Source organism: Galeopterus variegatus, unplaced genomic scaffold (genome assembly GCF_000696425.1).
Source record: "Galeopterus variegatus unplaced genomic scaffold, G_variegatus-3.0.2 Scaffold1455, whole genome shotgun sequence".
In the NCBI taxonomy this organism is placed as follows: Eukaryota; Metazoa; Chordata; class Mammalia; order Dermoptera; family Cynocephalidae; genus Galeopterus; species Galeopterus variegatus.
Genome location: NW_007727566.1, coordinates 228,610 through 249,964, shown reverse-complemented (window position 1 = coordinate 249,964; position 21,355 = coordinate 228,610). Strand labels below are relative to the sequence as shown.

Here is a 21,355-nt window from a genome sequence, read left to right as displayed (position 1 = left end):
TGCTATCCTGGGCCAGTTAAACATTCTAAGCTTCAGTTTTCAACCTATAAAGTATATAATAGAGCTTACCTTCCTCATAGGATTGTGGTGATGAATAAATGAGATAACATAAAGTACCTGAAACAGTGTCTGGCACATAGGAAGTAACTGAATGCTGGCAGCTATTATTAAAATCATTTCTACTAGAAAGAAATGGCAAATCTTTGTAAACTATTGCCAGAAGGCAACTGCTGTTGGAGCCAAAAAGACCAATCAATGTTAAATATTGAGAAGGATACAAAACTTGATAGCTTTATATAAAACTATAGTACAACTTAAGTGGAAACACTGTGTAGAATTATACAGTAATATAAAGATGAGAATCAAAAAACAACAAAACAAAACATACTTGGGTCTTCAATCTGAGAAAGAAAAAACTAAGGGATACAATAAAAGTCTATACATATTTCTAGTACTGCCCAGAGGAACAGGGGAACTTACCAGCAGACGGAGCCCTCTAGAACGTATTGGGAGGCAAAACTCTGTAAGAAGGATGACTCACTAGAATGTCTAAATTTTATTCCTTAAAGATATTTAATTCCTCTGCTTTAATCATCAAATAACTTTATTCATAGTAAGGTTTCCAACATACCCAACACTGATATTGATATTTTGACTGACAGATATTCTAGTATATAATATACTAGAGTTCTCTAGTATTTAATAAATTAAAAAAAATGGTAATTCTGGTTTTTAGATTGGAAAGTGTAAATTGAGTGATCTGCTTTTGAGATACTCGTGGAAAATCTACAAGGTTAACAAACCTGGCCTTGAGCACCCTTGTGAAGTCCAGCTTAAATCAGCCCAAGAAAGTCCCAGGATGCCCTATGCTTCTACCTGTGGTTACTACAGTGACATACAAAACCAAGTTTTTGTGATTACTTCTAAACTTTTTGACCTAGAAGTAAGTAAACTTAGAAGAACTACTAGTTGACTATCCAGGCCTATGCCTGAAAGAAAATCAAAACTACCAGGTTATTTAAAAAAAAAACCCAGCAACTAAATGAGAGGCAAAGTTTAACCTTATTGTGTAAATAACTATATCCACCCATCTACACATGCTTACTGAGAGCTCCTAAAACAAAATCAAAACTGATGTTAAACAATAAGTTAATCAGAAGATGCAAGTAAGGGAAATGTCAAAATTTGTATTTATGGATTAAAAGAAATAGGATCGATATCACCATTATATGGTTTTAGATGACAGTGTCCACAATCCACCAACTCTCATTGCCTAAACAGGACTTATGCAAGCAGTTTTGCCCAAAGAGAGTACAGATCCAACTTTTACGTTTTTAGGGCATACCTATAATTAACACCCCACTCTGATTCACTGATTTCCTCTTGCCACTCTGTATGATGTCAAGTTCATGTGCTCAGGGAGTAGAATCTACAATTTTAATGCTATACTCTTAAGAAAATCATAATCAGTTTGTAAAATCACCATGAAAAAACAAAAATCCCGCAGAGACAACAATAACGTAGCCCAAAAGTTAAACATATATAATGTTTTGCTTATACATTTAGAAGATAAGACCCCTTTCTTTTGAATTAAAATTTAATACCCTACAAGGAAACTACAAATAATAATAAAACCAAATATTGCGGGGCATCTAGTCTTTAGGAAAGCCTGTCTTTTTTTTTTTTTTGACCAGTAAGGGGACCGCAACCCTTGGCACGGTGTCATCTGCACCACACTCAGTGCACCGGCCATCCCTATGTAGGATCCGAACCTGCGACCGCGGCAATACCAGCGCCGCACTCTCCCAAGTGAGCCACGGGGCCGGCCCTAGGAAAGCCTATTTAAGAAGCTTCAATATATAGCTGCGGGGCCGACCCCGTGGTTCACTCGGGAGAGTGCGGCGCTTGGGAGCGCAGCGGCACTGGTAGCGCAAGGCCTCGGATCCTATATAGGGATGGCCGGTGTGCTCACTGGCTGAGCGAGGTGCAGGCGACACCACGCCAAGGGTTTTATATATATATATAGCTGCGTCCACCCCCAAATTTGAAGTAAATTAGATTCTGGCTGACAAGGCAAGAGAGCCGTCTAATCCCCCTGTAATAGCCCATAAATCAGGGAAACCAAAATATTAAGCTCAGCTCAAAATCTACAAGTCTTTACTCTTCCACTCTAGAGACATGTAGTGCAAAACCTTAACTACTTTTTATCAGAGAGGTGACACACAATGCCTGATGAATAAATGAGTGAATCCTATTATATTTTATAAGAGTTCCATTACCAAAAGATTCAAATTATAAATGAGTGAATCCTATTACATAAGAGTTCCATTACCAAAAGATTCAAATTATAAATCATTTGGTTTCAGTTTATGCTGAGCACCTTATTATCTAATAATGTTGGTTAAATGGGATAGATCCTGAAAATTTAGCAATCTGTTTCATAATGTGCAAAACAGTCATTCCTTACACAAATGTCTTGGGTTCAGATTTTCAATTCTAGGTTTGAATTCCTGAGAGATATTTAATAACAACTACAAAACCAATTCCAAAGGAATGTGTCCTAATTTTTCAATACCCTATGAAATAAAAACCAAAAACAGAATAATTATGAAATTCTATTATTCCGTGGATGGTGAGGATAGAAAAACCTAAGCGTATCCCAGTTTTACTCAAGAGAAGTTCAGAAATACTGCAATTTACCTAGTGCTATAGACTGTGTGAGTAGCAGAGTATAGCATTCCTCTCGAAATTCCAAAAAAATTAATATGAAAAAACTACACACTGCCTCTCTTAACAGCACCCACAGGAAACGCAGGAATTCAGTTAAGTCTTTGGACCTATCAAAGACTTCATCAGTAAATGGAACGTTATTTCCCTCCATCATCCAAATGACTTCTACTTAAAATCCATCTGCAGCATCAACTTTGGAGCCAGACCCTCACCTGCTGTCAGGGCTAAAGAGGATCAAATTACAGAGATACTAGCTTTGGCATTAAACCCAAACTCAACGTAGGGTGTGGCCAGGTTGCTGTGGAGCCCATCCTACTGCCCATTACCGAGACGGTGCTCCGTGCATCCTCGAGATGATGCCTCCCGTGACTCCTTTCCCACGTGACAGGGCGCCCAGCGGGAGTCTTGCCGAGCGGCAGGAACGACGCTCCGCCCCCTCCTCTTGCTCTTTCCCGAGGAGGCCCTGAGACCGCCCACCACACCCCGACCAGGGCCTGTTAAGCGGTAAAGGTGGCGGGACTCCCGGCCCCTTCTCAGCCGGTAGGGGACAGTGTCAGCGGTCTTCCCAGCGAGAGGCCGAATAGGAGGAGCCAACGGGGGCCGGCCCCTCCCCCAGCGGGCTTACCCTCCGCCGCCTCCTACACGCTGCAGCCGCCCCGCTCCCTTGCGGAGCAGCCCGAAGCACTGCGTCCAGCAGCAGTTCCCCATCGCATGCCGCCCAGGCACTGCCGCTCCTCCTCTCCGCCCGCTCAAAGCCCAAACCCAGGCCCGGCAGCCGCATCCGCGCGGCACGAGCCGAACAGGGTTTCGGAGACCAAGGGCGGGCCGGCCGAAGCGCGGCGGCGTGAGGAGCTGGGGCGAGGGGAGGGACGAGGCGCTCGGAACAAAGGCAGCGATTACTCCAGAGGCCCCCAAGCCGCCGCCGCGCGAGGGAGGAGTGCCGGGCTGCGGGATCTGGACTCCCTCGCACTCCTCATGGCCCCTCTCGCCTCAGCCCCCAGCCCACTACCAGTGACCGCCTCCAGCCGCTGAAGGAGGCCAGTCCCCGCCAGTGGTGCGCCCAGGCCCCGCCTTCTCGCGCGCCCAGGCCCACGCCTCGCCGCCGCCGACGCCGCCACCGCCCTCCCCCGCCGCCCTCTCCCGGGCTCCGATTGGGCGCGCTTCCCCGACGGCCCCGCCTCCTCCGGTGTTCCTTACGTCACTTCCGCTAGCTCCTGGTTCAGCAGCCTCAGCCTGGAAGCCAACCTAATTCTTGGGTGTGGACGTTTGTTTTGTTGGCTCTTGACCCGATTAGAAAATTTCGTTCTCTCCTTGCAGTTTTCGGCTTCTTGGTCCGGAGCGTGCTGAGTGTCGCACAGTCAAGGCTCAACGTTCGAACTTCGTACAAAAGCCTCGTGAGCGTCTTACCTAGAGCTGCAGGCTAGAAGTCGTCCAGAGTCAAGGGGGATTTCTCAGTGCGGCGTGTGCTTCGTTTTTGTTAATATTGCACCATAAGTGGGAAATAGAGTCGGCGAGGGCGGGGTACGGGCTGATTGAAGTTACTTTGAACTCACCATAAACAACTTTTTTCCTTCCGATGTCTGGTTTGCGTCTCAGTCTACATACTGTCAACGTTGTAGGAAAATTTATTATAGTGCACTACCGGCCTAATTTTGTTTTGTTTAAAATCAAATCTTCAAATACTTCCGAGTGGGGCAGTTGAGGTCCAGAGGAAATCGGCAAGAGGGCTAGGGTTCTTCAGGGGCACCAGCCTTGCCAATGCAAGCATGCTCTCCAGCACTGTTGGAGACGGGAAGAGAAAGCTACTCTGACGCTTCCTGATCTGCGGCACCCTCCTCACGTGCTACTTTAAAGTTCGGTTTTTGTTAGCGGTTGGTCTTAAAATTGGATAGAAGGCGTGGCTTAGTAAACATGTAATCCAGTGGTTACAATGCTCTTATTGACTAACCAGACACGTCAAGTTTTAGTTTGTTTTATAATTAAACCTGGCGAAATTGTAATTTCGCTGTTATTAATGTTAAAGTGTTCCTATTCGTGTTCTTGTTTCTTGAAACCTAGACCGACCTGGGTTTCAATTTTAGCATAGCTACTTATCTAATTTTGAGTTTATTTGTTTCTTAGTCGTTTTTGTAATCAAGTGCATAGGATATTCGGCCCAATGTTCTGCTCTCAGTGGATGTTGGTGAAATGACTGAATGACTTCCTCAATAGTGATTATTTTCTTTCCTCCTTCCAGCCCCGGAAATCAAGCAAATATATTAATGAAATAGTCTTTAAAATTCAACGATAAATGTTTAATGAAATTGGTACATCCATCCTATGGAATACTACTCAGAAACAAAAAGAGACACTATTGATGAACACATCTTGAACGAACCTGCAGGAAATTGTGCTGAATGAAAGAGCCAATCTCAAAAGCTTGCATATTGTATAATTCTGTATACAACATTATGTAACATTCTAGAAATGACAAAATTGTAGAAATGGAAAATAGAATAATAATTGCTAGGGGTCAAGGAATGGGGCGTGGATCCTCGTGGTGATGGAAATCCTGTCACTTGGCTATATCAATGTCAATATCCTGGTTGTGATATTGCATTATAGTTGTACAAGATGTTACCATCAGGGGAAACTAGATTAAGAGTACACGTGGTGATCTATCTTATTTCTTAAAACTGCATGTGATACCACAATTACCTCAAAAAAAGTTAATTAAAAAAATACAGCTGTAGAGTTGATAGGACACTTTTTCCTATAGGAACTCTTATAAACCTTTATTTTTTTCCCTTTTTTTTTTGTCTTTTTTTTCATGTCCGGCAACGGATCGCAACCCTCAGTGTCGCACCCGTACCGGACCAGGACCGGCAACGAGATCGCAACCCTCGGTGCTGCGCCCGCACCTCGCTCAGCCAGTGAGCAGGAACCGATCTGTATGTGGGATCCAAACCCTCGGCGGGAGCGCCACCGCGCTCCCAAGCTGCGCACTGTAGCAGTGCACCACTGGGCCGGCCTCTAAACCTTTATTTTTTAAAAAAGCTATTTTTAATGAGATTTTTTAAAAGTAAATCCAGTCTGTCAATTAAGGATGTGAATGATCCTCAGAATTAATACAAATTATTAAAACATTAAAAAAAATCAGTGTTACTAAGCAAAACAATGCAAATAAAAACAAAAGTGGTTTGGTCACTCGTGAGGTTAACAAAGATTTATTTTTAATTTTTTTATTATTAGCATATTCATCCTTACAAATCGTGATATTTCTTTATGCCCTTTGCCTGATCTATCACTTCCCAAACCCCCTTCTTTCCTCCCCCGATCTCTAGTATTCTTAGATTTGTTCTCTTTTGAAAATTCAACATATTGTTGTGGTATTTTCTTTCTTTTCTTCATTCCTTCCTTCTTCCCTACTTTCCCTCCCTCCCTTCCTTCCTAGCAGCCAGTTATGAGTGAGAACATGCAGTATTTCTGTTTCTTTGGCTTATTTCACTTAACAATTTTCTCCTGCATCATCCATGTTGCTGCAAATGGCAGAATTTCATTCTTTTTTATGGCTGAGTAGTATTCTATTGTGTATATGTACCACATTTTCTTTATCCATCAATGGACACTTAGGTTGCTTCCATATTTTGGCTATTGTAAATGAAGCTGCAGTGAACATAGGAGTGCAGGTATCCCTTCGACATGAAGATTTCCATTCTTTTGGATATATACCCAGTAGTGGGATTGGGGATCTTATGGTAGCTCTATCTGTAGTTGTTTGAGAAATCTCCATAATGTTTTCCATAATGGCTATGCTAATTTACAGTCCCACCAACAGTGTAGAGTAGTTTCCCTTTCCCTTCATCCTTGCATTTGTTATTCTTGGTCTTTTCAATAATGGCCAGTCTCACTGGGGTTAGATGATATCTCAATGTGGTTTTGATTTGCATTTCTCTGATGACTGGTGCTGCTGAGCATTTTTTTCATGTACCTGTTTGGCCATTTGTATGTCTTCCTTTGAAAAATGTTTATTGATCTCCTTTGCCCATTTTTTGATTGGATTATTTTAACAGAGATTTTAAATAAATTGTTTAGTATTTGCAAGGGAATGGTGAAATGGTACTCTCCTAAACTGCTGTGGAGAATGAAACTCATTCTGAAAAGTCATTTGGAAATATTTATCAAGAGTCAGAAACAAACTAAATGCTTGGTAATTGAAGAATGGTTAAATTTGCTAGTATATTCTTATATTAGGTAGCCATGAGAAATGTTTTTTGAAAAGCTTAAATAATATGGAAAAGTGCTTGCTCAATAATGTGTGAAAAAAATCAGAATAGAAAATTATATATATGTTCCAAATCATATTTAAAACAAAGTGTACACATTCTTACACAATTCTTTCTTACATGTATTCCTAGGGGGAAATAAAGGCTGGATGATAAATATCAAAATACTAATAGTGATATTTCAAGATTGTGAATTTGGGAAGATTTTTTTCTTATGCTTCTCTGTATTTTCTCAATTTTCTGCAGTGACCATTTAATCCATCTCAAATCAGAAAAAACATTTTTTAATCTGGCCCATTGGGAGAAAGTATTAGTTGATAACCAGTTCAATTAGAGTTTGATAACAAATGCAGACATTTAGAAAGTTATGAGAACTTGAATGTACGTAGATTATAATAAATTGAGAATAGCTACTTCATTATTTTTCTGCAAATACATTAGATAAATCATCAAGTTAATAAAGTGGTTATTAGAATTTTCAGTAATATACTTTTTCACTAATTTGACATCAAGAATCTTATCTTCATTGTGATATAGCTTTAACACTCTTTAAACATTCAGTTAAGTGATAACCTGTTATTAATCAGAGTTAGCAGGAAGAAACCCTATAACTGAGAGGTTTGCGAGGCAGATGAGCTCCAATTTACAGATGAGAAGTACACCTAGAGGAATTAAATGGTTTTCCCAAGGTCATACAGTGAATTAAAGGTATAATCTAAAGAAAACCCATCTCCTGACAGTGAGGCTTGTGCTCCTGCCTTGATACAGTACTGCTTCTCCAACCTTACATTTGGGCATAGGTAACTTATTTACCTATGTGTCAGTAAACACAGTAAAGTGTATTCTGATAAGATTCATTCTGATAAGATGCATTTAATTCATCACAACTAGACAGTTCATTTATATAACAATTGGCCATGCAGAATATTAAACTCACCAGTAAGAGACACACTTAGATTATCTACAGTGATGGTTATCTATACTTCATGTCAGCTTGCCAGAGAGACCCCACCCCACCTGCCCACCTTTCATGTAGCAGGATCTCTCTCCTTCTTCCTCAACTCTTTCAAAATTCCTTTCTTTCTAGTATTTTATTCTGAAGTCAAATGGAGTATTTCTCATAGATGCTCTGGAGTCAGTTAGGATGTGATATGTTCCTCCAACTGTCTTCTAGATTATGTGGTTCTAAATTTGAATCTCTTTTGTTTGCTCAGTACTCCTCTATGGGCTATTAATCATTTTTTGTCAGTTTGAGATTACTTGCTATTATATGAGGGTACTTCAAAAAGGTCATGGAAAGATTTGTGTTACCTCTTCACATATTATTTTTCCACCATCTTTTTGAAATACCCTTGTACTTGTTCTGGGGGGCAGGAGGTCCCTACAAGGGAAATAATTCATTGCTCTTCATTACCTCACTGGTCCAAACATAAAAACAAATTTATCCTTTTGATTCACTGGAGCACAGTTTAGATTACCAAAACTTGAATGGGTACTAGATATGACCACCATAAAATGGAGATAATAAGCATAAAATTTACCTGTTTTGTCAGGATAAATGATTAAGGACCTATTAAGTTCTTAGTAAAATATACTTATACTATAATTCCTATAATGTACTATATATACTATACTATAATTATCTACTGTGCCATAAATGTAAATTCTAGCTGTTATTACTATTATTATTACAGGCTGAAGGAGATTTTCATGAAGTTATACTTTTCTTTGTAGATATACCCTTGGCATTCTGTGAAAAATGCTAGCTTTTTCAAAATTCTACCTCTTAGCATGCCCTAAATAGTCAGCCTCCAAGAAAATGTGACCTAGATAGAGGAAAAGGTTTCCCGACTCTCAGGCCTTGCCCGTTCCATGATCTGCCGCTTTCCAGGATGATTAAAAATGAGACTATCCACTGACCTAAGGGGAGAATTTGCCCCTACCAATCAGGAGTATCTTGTCCTAGGAACCCAAGTAAAATAATTTCGTCTTAACACAACAATCCAGTGGCATTATCATTCCTAAAGTTTTATTTATTCAGTCTTAAATAATACCATGTGAAAGACCAATAGTCCAGTCCAGGTTTAAGTTGACCGAGCTTTGTCTAATTCTTTTGTACATATGAGTATTTACCTCCATTATGAGTGAAGATATAGGTGTGCTGTCTAGTCTCAGCTCCTTAGCATGCAGCAGTGACTTGAACAAGAGCACATTTCCACAAGAATAACACTTGGCAGGCATATCACAGCTTATATTCATACTTAAAAAACAAATGATTTTTTTTCCAAAAAAAAGTCCAAGAGAACCAACCCTTTCTATAATGCAAACAACTTTTTACTTTATCACACAGAGTACTTTGGCTCCTTAAAATCACTGCTCGCAAATGCCTTTATTTCTTATGATTTTTTTTTTTTACTTTACATTTGCGTAGCTAAATAAGTAAATGGAACATTTGAGTGATTTTCCAAGAAAAAGGCACAAACAAACGTGCTTAAAGATACAAGGGGAAATTACTTAACTCTTGGCTTAATCACCAGCAACCCATTTCTTCTTGGTTTGAATGTGTGATGAGCTTCATTAGTTGGTCAGTATCACTGAGTACAAGACACACAAAGTAATTTGCTTCCTTCTTTGCTCACCCAACATTTACATTTCACAAACAGAGGAATTAATAGAATGGTTATGATTAATAGAGTGCTTCCACTGGGAGAGTTTGTTCCAGATCTCTCTTGCCTAGTCAGAAACTGCACTAGTAATTTGAACAGGTAAAATTTAACGTAAAGAATCATTAAGTAGGTCAGTGGTGGTTGGTGCTAGAAGGAAACTGTAAGGTCAAACAGATGTAGCTACTACAGGGAGCAGCTATCATCCCTGGGACTGAGGAACAGTGAACAAGGAAGGAATTTAGAAACTTAGAGGAAGGCGCTACATGATAAACATTTGAATTTCTGAGATGATATGTGATGCCTTAGAAATATGCTGCCTGCCACTATGGTAATGGAGAAGTGTGACGGAAGATGCCCACCTGTGAACCCACCTGTGTGGGCCAGGGGACACTCGCCACTGAAGCAGGGGCTACAGCTACCGTGGTAAACACTGCCAGGACTCCTTCCTGGTGATCCACCTGTGACCATATGAACATAACAATAGAAAAAGTTAAGTCACTCTTCCCACCCTTCTAATGTCCTTGCAGCAACCTCTATTAGATCTTAACATGGAACCAGTGACTAAAACAGAAAAGCAATAGAGAGTTCACTTCTAGCATCAAAAGTCAGGGCAGAGAAAGATGGGTAGTAACTGGCACAGGTTTTAACATCCACCTAGGGACAAGAGACAAAGCCTTGGACCCACACTAGAGGAGGAGTTGAGACTGAGACCCCTGAGTAAAGACAGAACACTTGGAGTCTTTCACTCAGCCTTAAGGAAATGATTGGGGGTGGGGGGGAAACCACCTACTGTACTGGGAGATAAAAATAAAGTTTGTTAATATTGATATGATCTTAGAAAAAACAGGCCTCTCTTCTTCCTAGTTGAGGAGTTGGACTCTACATTTACATCAGAGTCATAAAACCCCAAGCCAAGAAATTAGCATAAAAAGTGCCGTGGGATGAATCATATCCTTGAGATTTCTTGGAAAGCAAAACAAAGTCATGACAGGGAGAACCTACTTTTTGCCTATGTTGCACAGGATTCTCACAGATATAAAACAATATTGAAAGCGAACCTGCAATCACATATTGCAAACAAAATGCCATGACTTAGTATTGGTAGACATTAAGGAATTGCAAAGAAAAATACCATGAATTTTATAGAATAAATATAGTAAAGCAATCAGATGGGCATTATAAAATAAGCATGTTTGCAATAATTTTAAAAGTGTCATAAAAAAGTAAGCAAGAAAATGCAAAAGAACAGGTAATCAAAATAAAGCAGAAGTAACAAATGAAAGATGAAGACGTTTAAATTAAACAATGGGCAGATTTATGCTTCAGTTAATACGTGATAGGACATGAAAGACACATGGTAACAACAAGAAGAAAAACCCCAACAAAATTAAAACAATATTTTTCTATGAGGTCAGCAAAAGTATTAGCCTGTTTCTGCTGCTGATAGTAGTATACCTGAAACTGGGTAATTTATAAGAAAATGAAATTTATTTCTTACAGTTGGAGGCTAGGAAGTCCACAGTCCAGGGTGCGCATCTGGTGAGGAGCCTTCTTTTTAGTGGGAACTCTACAGAGTCCTGTGGATACCAGGGTATTATATGGTGAGAATGGCTGAGCAAGGGAGCTAACCTGCTCACTTGCTCTCCTTTTAAAGCCATCGGAACCATGCCCATTACTCCATGAATGGATCAACCCATTTACCAGGGCACAGTCCTCACAATCTAATCACCCCCAAAGACCCTTTCAATTGCCATAATAGGATTTTCCACTCTCTTAACTCCGTTACAGTGGGGATTGAGTTTCCAATACATAAACTTTTGGGGAACACATTTAACCATAGCAGCAGGGAGTGGTGAACAAAAGAAAGCCTGGACGAAATGATTTTCAAAGAGAAACAAGAGATTCATAAATGAATAGAAAGGTCCAGCAGCTTTTTGCTTAGGAGTAGGTGCCTGGTTTCAATAAAGGCAGATAGTTAGCCTGCCAAAAATGGAGATAAGGAGAAACCACCCAAGATTTGGACAGTAAGCAGTGTGGGCATGTGTGATGCACTGGAACCTGGAAGAAGCCTAGTAGATTGAGTTTTCCAAAAATAGCCTCAATAATATTTCCCATTCTACATTCTCTTTCCTACAATGTGACATTGACATTGCCCCCAATGGATGGTAGGTTTCGTGATTTCTTCCTTGAATTGGGCCAAGTTTGTGACAATGAAGAAATAATGACATGTTAATTTTGAGGCTAAGTCATAAGAGGTGATAAAGCTTCTGTCTGGTCCTCTTGGGACACATGACTTTGCAAACCTGATTGCAACGTAAGGAGTCCATGGATGCCATTGTGTGAGGAGAGGTCAAAGGAAGGTGTTCTTGGTCATCCCTTGCTGAGGTCCCAGCCAACAGTCAGCATCACCAGCAGGCATGTGATCAGAGCTGCCTCCTATTGATTCCTGCTCCTTGCCATTGGGTCACGTACAGCTTGATTCACATAATCCCTGAGCATAATAAAATATTTGTTTTTATTTCAGATATTATTGTTTTACTTCAAGTGTCTTCATTTCAGATGTTTAAACTGCTAAATTTGGGGTAATGTACGATGGAACATTAGATAACCAGAATAAGTCCCAGATTTGAAAGTAAATTGCTCACAATATTAGTTCATTTCTGTTGTTTATAACAAAATATGTGGAACTGGGTAATTTATATAGAAAACAAAATTTACTGCTTACAGTTTCTGAGGCTGGGAAGTCCGAAGTCCAAGGAACACATCTGGTGGTGGTGACAGTGGCTCAGGGGTCTAACATTGCAAGATGGTAGAAACAGAGAGAGCAGAGAGAGAGAGAGACCGAACTCCTCATTCACTTTCTTTTTAAAGCCCTCTGAACCATGCCCCTGACCACCATTGTTAATCCATTCAATACGGCACAGTCCTACAATCCAATCACCTCTTCCAGGATCCTCCTTTCAATTACCATAATAGGATTCCCCATCCTCTAATAGTCACAGTGGGGGCTAAGTTTCTAATATATAAAATTTGGGGGACACAATTCAAGCTTCAGTGAGTTTTGGGGGGACATAACACTCACCATTACACTCACCTTGAGTGTTCTCTTCTCCCCACACACCACTCACACCCAAATATTGCCAAGAAAGCAGTAGTGGAGGACGGGCTAGAAAACAGAAAAAATACATATTCTTCTGCATCCTCACAGTGTTTGGATTCTGGGCCCTGCCATAGATGAATCTAAAGATAAGCCCAAAACATCTGAAACTTTAACATAACCTCATCCAAGCTCAAAAACAATAACAAACAAACAAACAAAAAATCAAAGACACTGAGTTAATGTATTGAGAGTTAGGCTGATTGCAGGTAAATAAAGCTTTAAAAAATGTGGCTTGACTTTGTTCAATATGAATCTAGGATGAACCTGTGTAATCACCCTCAGCCTAACTGAGGAAAGGGATTGTACTCTTTGGGAATAATGAAAACAAAACAAAACAAAAATTACACTTCACTCATTATTGTTTTATATACACTGTCTGTAAATTAATTTTTAAATGGGCATGAAAATAAGCAAAAAAATGAGACCCATGATAAAGAGACAATACAGTCAGTAAAAGTATATCTAGAGATGTAGACATAGACCTAGCTATTCTACTTCACAGAGAAAAACATAGGTGAAGATATGTGATATTTCAGAATATAAATAGAAACATCAAAAGGAAGTAAACAAATTTTGGAACCAAAATTAAATGAAAAAATACAATATCAAAAGGAAAAAAGTTATCAGTTGAGCTTAACAGCAGACGGCATAGTGCAAAAGAGAGGATTAGTGAATTTGAGGACAGTTCAATAGAAATTAATCCAGAGAAAAACAAGACTGGGGAAAAGTCAGAGTGTCAGAAGTCTATGAGTTAATATCAAGTGGTTCAATATACTTCCTTGTACTTGAGTTTAAGAGGGACAAAGAGAATTGAATAGAAAAAAATTATTTCAAAACAAAGGCAAAAAATTATTTACATTTGATTAAAAATATCAAACTTCACATCAAAAAACAAACAAACACTCCTCAACAAAACCTAAACAGGACAAGTACAAAGAATCCACATCCAGGCATATCATAGTCAAATTACTGAAATAAAGATAAAGAGAAAATCTCAAGGAAAAAAAAAAAAGCATCTGGAGAAAAAGAAAAAACCCATTACAGGAGAACAACAATAAGAATGCTAGCTGACTTATCAGAAAGACTGCAAGCCATAATGCAATGATATCTTTAAAGGGCTAATATCTTTAAAGGAAGAAAAAAAGGCTGCTATCAATTAGAATTCTATACCTAGGGAATATATTTTTCAAAAATGAAGGCAAAACAAAGATATTTTCTAATAAACACAGCTGAGAGAATTCCATGCAACAGAGTTTTATTATGAAAAATGCTAATGGAAGCTCATTAGGCTGCAGAATAATACCAGATGGACACTGATATTTATAAGAAAGAATGAAGAGAGCTAGAAATGTGGATAAATATAAAAGACTATTTATTTCTTTACATTTTTAAAAGGACAATTGACCTTATGAAGCAAAAGTAACAAAAATGTATTGTGGGAGTTGTAGATAAAGAAGTATATGATAACAATAGCACAAAGGGAGGGAGAGGCTAGATAGAAATACACAGTTCCATTAGTAGGGAAGTGGTTTAATATAATTTCCTGGTAGTTCATGGTCAATTCAGGATGTGTATAGTAACCACCAGAGCAGCGTTTCTTAATCTTAGCATTATTGGCACCTTGGACCAGATAATTCTTTGTCGTAGGGGGCTGTCCTGTGTCTTGTAGTGTGTTTTGTAGCATTCTTAACCTCTACCCACTGGGTGCCAGTTGTGCCTACCTTTCCCAGTGTGGCACCCCAAGTTTCTTCAGATATTGATAAATGTCCCCTGGGGATCAATATAGAGCTCCCTTTTGAGAACCACTGTCCTAGAGCAATCACTAAAAGACAAACATATAAAGAAACAACACACACACATACATACAAAATAAATAGTTATAGTTTTAAAGCCAATAGAATATGTAAAAAGAAATATTAAAAGCAAGGAAACAAACAAACAAAAATAATTCAAAAGAGTGCAGTAAATAAGAAAAAAAGAAGAAAGGACTGATGGGACAAATGAAAAATTACAAGATGGTAGACTTAAACTGAAAATACACATAATTGCCTTAGATGTAAATGGACTGAGCACACTAACGAAAAGATGGGAATTTTTTTTCAGACTGGATGAAAAATGACATCTAACTATATGTTGTTCACAAAAGACTCACTTTTAATATGAAGACATAGATTGGTTAAAAGTAAGGATGGAAAAAGATATAACCATACAAACATTGATCATAGTCATAGAGTGTTATAAGTTATTACTATCATAAAAATTAGACATCAATACAAGGAGCATTACCAGTGATAAAGAGGAGTGTTTTTTTTTTTTTTCCTTTTTGTCTTTTTCCGTGTCCGGCAACGGATCGCAACCTTCAGTGTCGCCCCAGCACCGGACCGGGACCGGCAACGGGATAGCAACCCTCGGTGTCGCTGCCGCGCCTCGCTCAGCCAGTGAGCGGGAACCGGTCTGCATGTGGGATCCGAACCCTCGGCGGGAGCGCCGCCGCGCTTCCCAAGCGGCACACTATAGCAGTGCGCCACCGGGCCGGCCCCGGAGTGTTTTATTATAAAAAGAACATGCATTAATCAAGAAGACATAGCAATCCTAAATATTTATGTACCTAATAATTGACTCTGAGAATCCGGCTACCATGCTAGAGAGACCGTGTGGAGGACTAAAGGGGTCAGCCTGACAACTCCATCTGATCTCCCACCCACCAGGACCAACTGCCAGCTATGTGAGGTTGTTCAGACCTTCTAGTTATCCAGAATTCTAGCTGATACATAGGAAGCAGAAGAACCAATTGACAGAACCGTGAGAAACAATAAATTTTTGTCTTAAGCCTCTAAGTTTTGAGATGGTTTGTTATGCAGCAATAGATAATAGAAATAATACCTAAATCTGAAAAATTAAAAACTAGCAATAAAAGCATTGGTGATACAAAAGTTATAACTAAAGGAACCAGTAAAAAAGTTAAATTGGTTGCCTCTTTGATACATTAAACTATTTGTATGGTTTACCTTAATGCAAATAAAAATTTTGTTTTTTAAAAATAAAAAGGATTCTTATGTACTAATAAAAAATCCTGAGGAAGTTACTTGGGACTTAGTACATAAAGATGAAACTGAAAGAGAGAAATTCCAGAAGGAGAAGTAAGAAAAAATGGGGTTTGGAAATATACTGAGATAACATCTGAAGTATCATCAACCTGATGAGATATGAATCCTCAGATTTGGAAAATATAACTCCTGAGAAATATAAATAAATAAAAATCCATATCTAGACACATCATATGAAAACTGAAAAACACTCAAGTCAAAAAGAACTTAAAAAGAACTCAAGAGAAGAAACATATTATATATACAGAAATGATGGACCCTCAATAGTCTTAACAGTAACAATAAAAACTGTAAGACCATGAAGATATATTCGAAGTACTGAAAGAAAATAAGCAATAGCTAACTAAGATATTGTTGAACAGTGAGAACAAAATAAAGGTATCTGCTATATCTGCTGTCCAGAGAATAACACAATTGTGGATTTACTGTTATTCAGGTCTTTTAAAAATGATTTAAAGGAATTTATTCATTATTTAATTGATATATATCGATTGTACATATTTATGGGGTACAGAACTATATTTCAGTACATGTATAAAATGTGTGATAACAAATCAGGGTAATTAGCATATTCATCACTGCAAAACTTTATCATTTCTTTTTAATGAGAATGTCCTCTCGTCTAGCCATTTGAGAACATAGAATAAATTATTATTAATTATAGATGCCTAGCACTACTGCACACCACTAATTTAGGTAGTAAATGTTAAAAATACATACACACAATGATAAGCACAACATTCAGGATAGTATCTACAAGGGAAGAAGGAAAGGTAATAATATTGGGATGAAGCAGAGAGAAATAGAGGGGAATTTAAAAAAGTCAAAATGGTAAGGTTAACTAGAGCTGGAGAAAAGTATATATAGGTTTATGCTATTCTACATACTTTTCTAAATGCTTCAAAAATTGAATAATTAAGAGTGGTGGGCACTGAAGCTTTTTGGATTCTACCTTTAGTCTATTACAACAAAACACTTTCAGGTATGTTAACTTGTTGGATTCTCACAGTAGTCCAGTGAAACAGGTTTTAGTTTTACCCCTTAGGGCAGGAACTGTATCCATATTTTCTCACCACTGAATCCCTAGCTACCAATGCAGTGTCTGGCACTTAGTATTTGATCAAGAAATATTTGTTGGGTAAACAAACAAATGAATAATGAATGTGTTTGTAACTGTGGAAACCCAGCCAAGCAAAGTGGCTTATCAAAGTGAAACCATTCATGGAAGAGTTAGCATTTGAATTTAACTGGCAGTTAATCTAGTGTCATTTATTATACTCCAAGTCAACTTCTTCTCTCCTCCTTTTCTATAATCTGTTATGCCTTTGAACTAATGGTCTTGACTGGAACCATTAACAAGAAGAGAAGAGATGAACTGTCTAGCATTTCCTGCAATTATCAGGAACAATCTTGAAAATATCAAGTTAATGATTTTATGTTTTTTGTTGTTATTTGGTATATAGAAGAATGGGAATGTAACTTAGTTAACTGTTTCTTATGGGATTGACATGTTTTATTAATTACAAATCTGGGAAGAAAGGCTAGGTTCACTGGTTAAACAGGATGGTTGCCTAGAGGGTGGATTGATTTGCTCTACAAGTCCAACATTAATATTATTTCTAATGTAATTATCTTTGCTAGTAATTTATTTAATAGAAAGAAAGCATGCACTACCAGCCTCCTCTTTCATGCAGCTATTCTAGCACTTTCTTTTTTTTTTTCTAATGTCTAAACTATAATAATTGTGGGTAAGGTAGTCACACTATCACCTCCACCATCAGTACCAACCCTGCCATGACAAAAACACACTTGCATGGCTATTTAGAATCCTAAAGTAGTTTCACACTGCTTATTTCATTTTTCTTTTGAATGAGGTCAGTTAGATTTACAGAGAAAGCTGAAGTTAAAAGAGTTAAGTGCTATCCAAGTTCACAAAACCAACATGAGACAAAGTTATGATTTGGGCCCAAATTTGATTTCCAAAACCATTTTCTTTATGGTTCTAGGGGCTAATATCAAGTCAAACATGGAAAACTGAAAAGCAATCTGAAACAGTACTTTTCTTGACCCTAGAAGGTTATTTGGTTTGTTTGAATTTCAATTAGTTTTTAGGCTTTGGCTTTGTTATTTTTAATTTGAGATATCTGGTGAGTTCCAGAATTGCGTTGGCATTTTCGACTGAGGCTGGATTTCCAGATACAAGCACAGTGTCTTTCATATAGCCTGTACTGCACACGCTTGCTCATGAATGGGTGCTTACCCCACGGTGGACTTCTTCCCAATCTGTGGGCCCATGGTGGTTTAGACCTGTGGTGCTAGCGCTGGCTGCAAACCAAATGGCTCAGCGTTGCAGAGAACATCTGCCTATGTTTTCCAGATTATATATTTTCCTCAGCTGTATAAAATCTCACTTTTGTGTGACAGATTTGTAGCCATATACAATACAGAATATTTTATTTACTATTGCTAATGACATAATAGACATGAGAGGTATAATTTGAAGACAGGGCATGACATGAATACACCCATTCATGGATCTACAAAACAATATTAAATTCTAAACAGAGTAATAGATAAGGAAATATATTAAGTTAATCTTCTTTAAAAGGAACTTATATCTGAAATTTACACGATGTAAAAGATGAAAGTCATGATCTGTTTTGATTTTTATGAGTAGGGAGGAAAATATTTTCAAATGCAAATTTTAGGTATCCCTGACCCTCTATGTCTGCGCCCTCTATGTCTGTGCCTTTCAGAACATAGGGACTGTGCTGAGTACCTGACAGATATCAGAGCAAAAGATTCAATATTTGTTTCTAGAGTTAAATTGTTTGATTTGCTTCTGTTCTCATTTCTCAGATTTTCTCATTGGTATAAGTAGTATTTCTCATGACTGGATTAAAAGACCTTTTAAAACTAGTTAGAGAGCCAACAACCATTACAACCAGGAAAGTTAAGAAGCAGAGATAGAACTAAATCCAGAAGTCCAGATTAACAATGTTAACTCTGACCTCTGTGAATACAGTCATGCATTGCCTAATGACAGTGGTAAGTTCTAAGAAATGTGTTGTAAGACTATTTCATCATTGTGTGAACATTACAGTGTACTTACACAAACCTAGATGGTACAGCCTGCTACGCACCTAGGCTATCTGGAACAGCCTATGGCTCCTAGGCAACAAATCTGTATAGCATGTTACTGGTCTGAATACTGTAGGCAACTGTAACACAATGGTAAGTATCTGTGTATTTAAATATATCTAAACATAGAAAAGGTAAGGTAAAAATACAGTATGAAAGATAAAAAATCATACATCTGTATGGGCACTTATCACAGTTGGAGCTTACAGGACTGGAAGTTGCTCTGGGTGAGTCAGTGAGTGAGTGGTGAATAGATGTGAAGGCTAGGGACATTCCTGTGCACGACTGTAGGCTTTATAAACACTGTATGCTTAGGCTACACTAAGTTTGTGAAAAAATAAACTAATTGCACTACATTGTTATGACTGCTACAGTGTCATTAGGGGGATGCATTTTCCAGCTCTCTTATAATCTTATGGAACCACTGTCATATGTGTGGTTTGTCATTGACAGAAATGTCGTTATGTGATGCATGACTGTAGTTCAGTTGCTAGTTCTTACTGCAAATTATTTTAAAATTTTGGATTGATCTGGTTCCTTCAAAGTACACTGACAATTCCTTGGACCAAGCATTTAATACCCTTAGATATCTACAGTATTTTAAATTGAACTTTGTGCTTCTAGTTTTTACTCCATCTGTTATTATTTTTTGTTTATGAATTTATTTACTTCCTATGAAGTGCCTTAAGTAATCTTAAAATTTAAAAAAAATCATCAAATATTTTCTCTACAAAATATATTATCTTAGATCAGAAAACACACTCTGAGAAGGAGATTTATGCTCAGGAAGTTTACTGGGGCATGCTTTCAGGATCAATGCTTATAAGGGGAGGAAGAGAGTAAGATTGGGCAAAGGAGGGAGTTGAGCAGCTCTGGAGACCAGGCTTTTATGCTCCTAAATCCATATCAGCAAGTCATTGGATGCAGGTAGCTTCTGGGGAAGGGGCCTGACCTTGGGAAAAGTGACACTCTTTGGTTAAAGGCAATTCTTGGAGACGGACTCATCTGAAAATTGTCAGCTGCCATTATTTCCAAAAGCCAGGGGAATGAGAGCCCTAGGCCTGAAGAGGGATCAGGTGGCCAACCACAGCATCCACTATGAATGTATATAATGTATAAATAAGACATACAGAATGAAACAGAGACTAATTATGTTAGAAAGAATAATGCCCCCTTCAAGACATCCACATCTTAATTCCTGGAAACTGTGAAGTGATATCTCATTGTGCTTTTGATTAGCATTTCCCTGATGATCAGTGATGTTGAGCATCTTTCTATATTTCTGTTGGCTATTTGTATGTCTTCTCTGGGGAAATGTCTGTTCAAGTCCTTAGCCCATTTAAAAATCAGGTTATTAGTTTTGTTTGTTACTCCTACTGTTGTAGGAGTTTCTTACATACTGGAAATTAACCCCTTATCAGATATGTGGTTTGCAAATATTTTTTCCCATTCCATAGGCTGTCTTTATACTTTATTGATTGTTTTCTTTGCTATGCAGAAGGTTTTTATTTGAGATAGTCCCACTTGTCTATTTTTGCTCTGCTTTTGGTGTCATATTCTTGACTGCATTGCCAAGGTCAATGTCATGAAGCTTTTCCCCCATGTTTTCTTCTATGAATTTTACAGTTTCAGGTCTTACATTTAAGTCTTTAATCCATTTTGAGTTGGTTTTTTGTTTATGATATAAGATAAGCATCCAATTTCATTCTTCTGCTTGTGGATATTCAGTTTTCTGGACACCATTTATTGAATCCTCTTCTTATTGTGTATTCTTGGCACCCTGTTGAAGGTCAGTTGACCATATATGTGTGGAGTTATTTCTGGGCTCACTATTCCATTCCACTGGTTCCATGTCTTCTTTGGGACAGTACCATAATGTTTCAGTTACTGTAGCTTTGTAATATATTTTGAAATCAGGAAGTTTAATGCCTTCAGCTTTATTCTTCTTTTTAAAGATTGTTTTGGCTATTCAGGGTCTTTTGTGGTTCCATATGGATTTTAGAATTGTTTTTTTCCATTTCTGTAAAAAATGCCATTGGGATTTTGATAGGGATTATATTGAATCTATAAATGCTTTGGATAATATAAATATTTTATCAATTAGTTTCTCAATCCACAAATGTGGGATGTGTTTCCATTTGTTTGTGTCTTCTTTAACTTATTTCATCAAAGTTTTGTAGTTTTCAGTGTACAAATCTTTCACTTCTTTAGTTAAGTTTATTTCTATTTTATTATTTTTATGCTATTGTAAATGGGATTGTTTTCCTAATGGTCATTTTTTAAAAG

General features: G+C 38.1%; 1 protein-coding gene across 2 annotated transcripts in view; it reads right to left on the bottom strand.

The window, feature by feature from the left end:
• The window catches only part of AP1AR (adaptor-related protein complex 1 associated regulatory protein), a 34,938-nt gene extending 31,147 nt beyond the window's left edge, over positions 1-3,791 (bottom strand). For both annotated transcript variants that reach the window (XM_008577141.1, XM_008577142.1), the window contains exon 1: positions 3,356-3,791. In XM_008577141.1, coding sequence (XP_008575363.1) covers positions 3,356-3,438 — 83 coding nt within the window. In that variant the 5' untranslated portion in view covers positions 3,439-3,791. The remainder of the gene's footprint in view (positions 1-3,355) is intronic.
• Between the last annotated feature and the right edge of the window lie 17,564 nt (positions 3,792-21,355).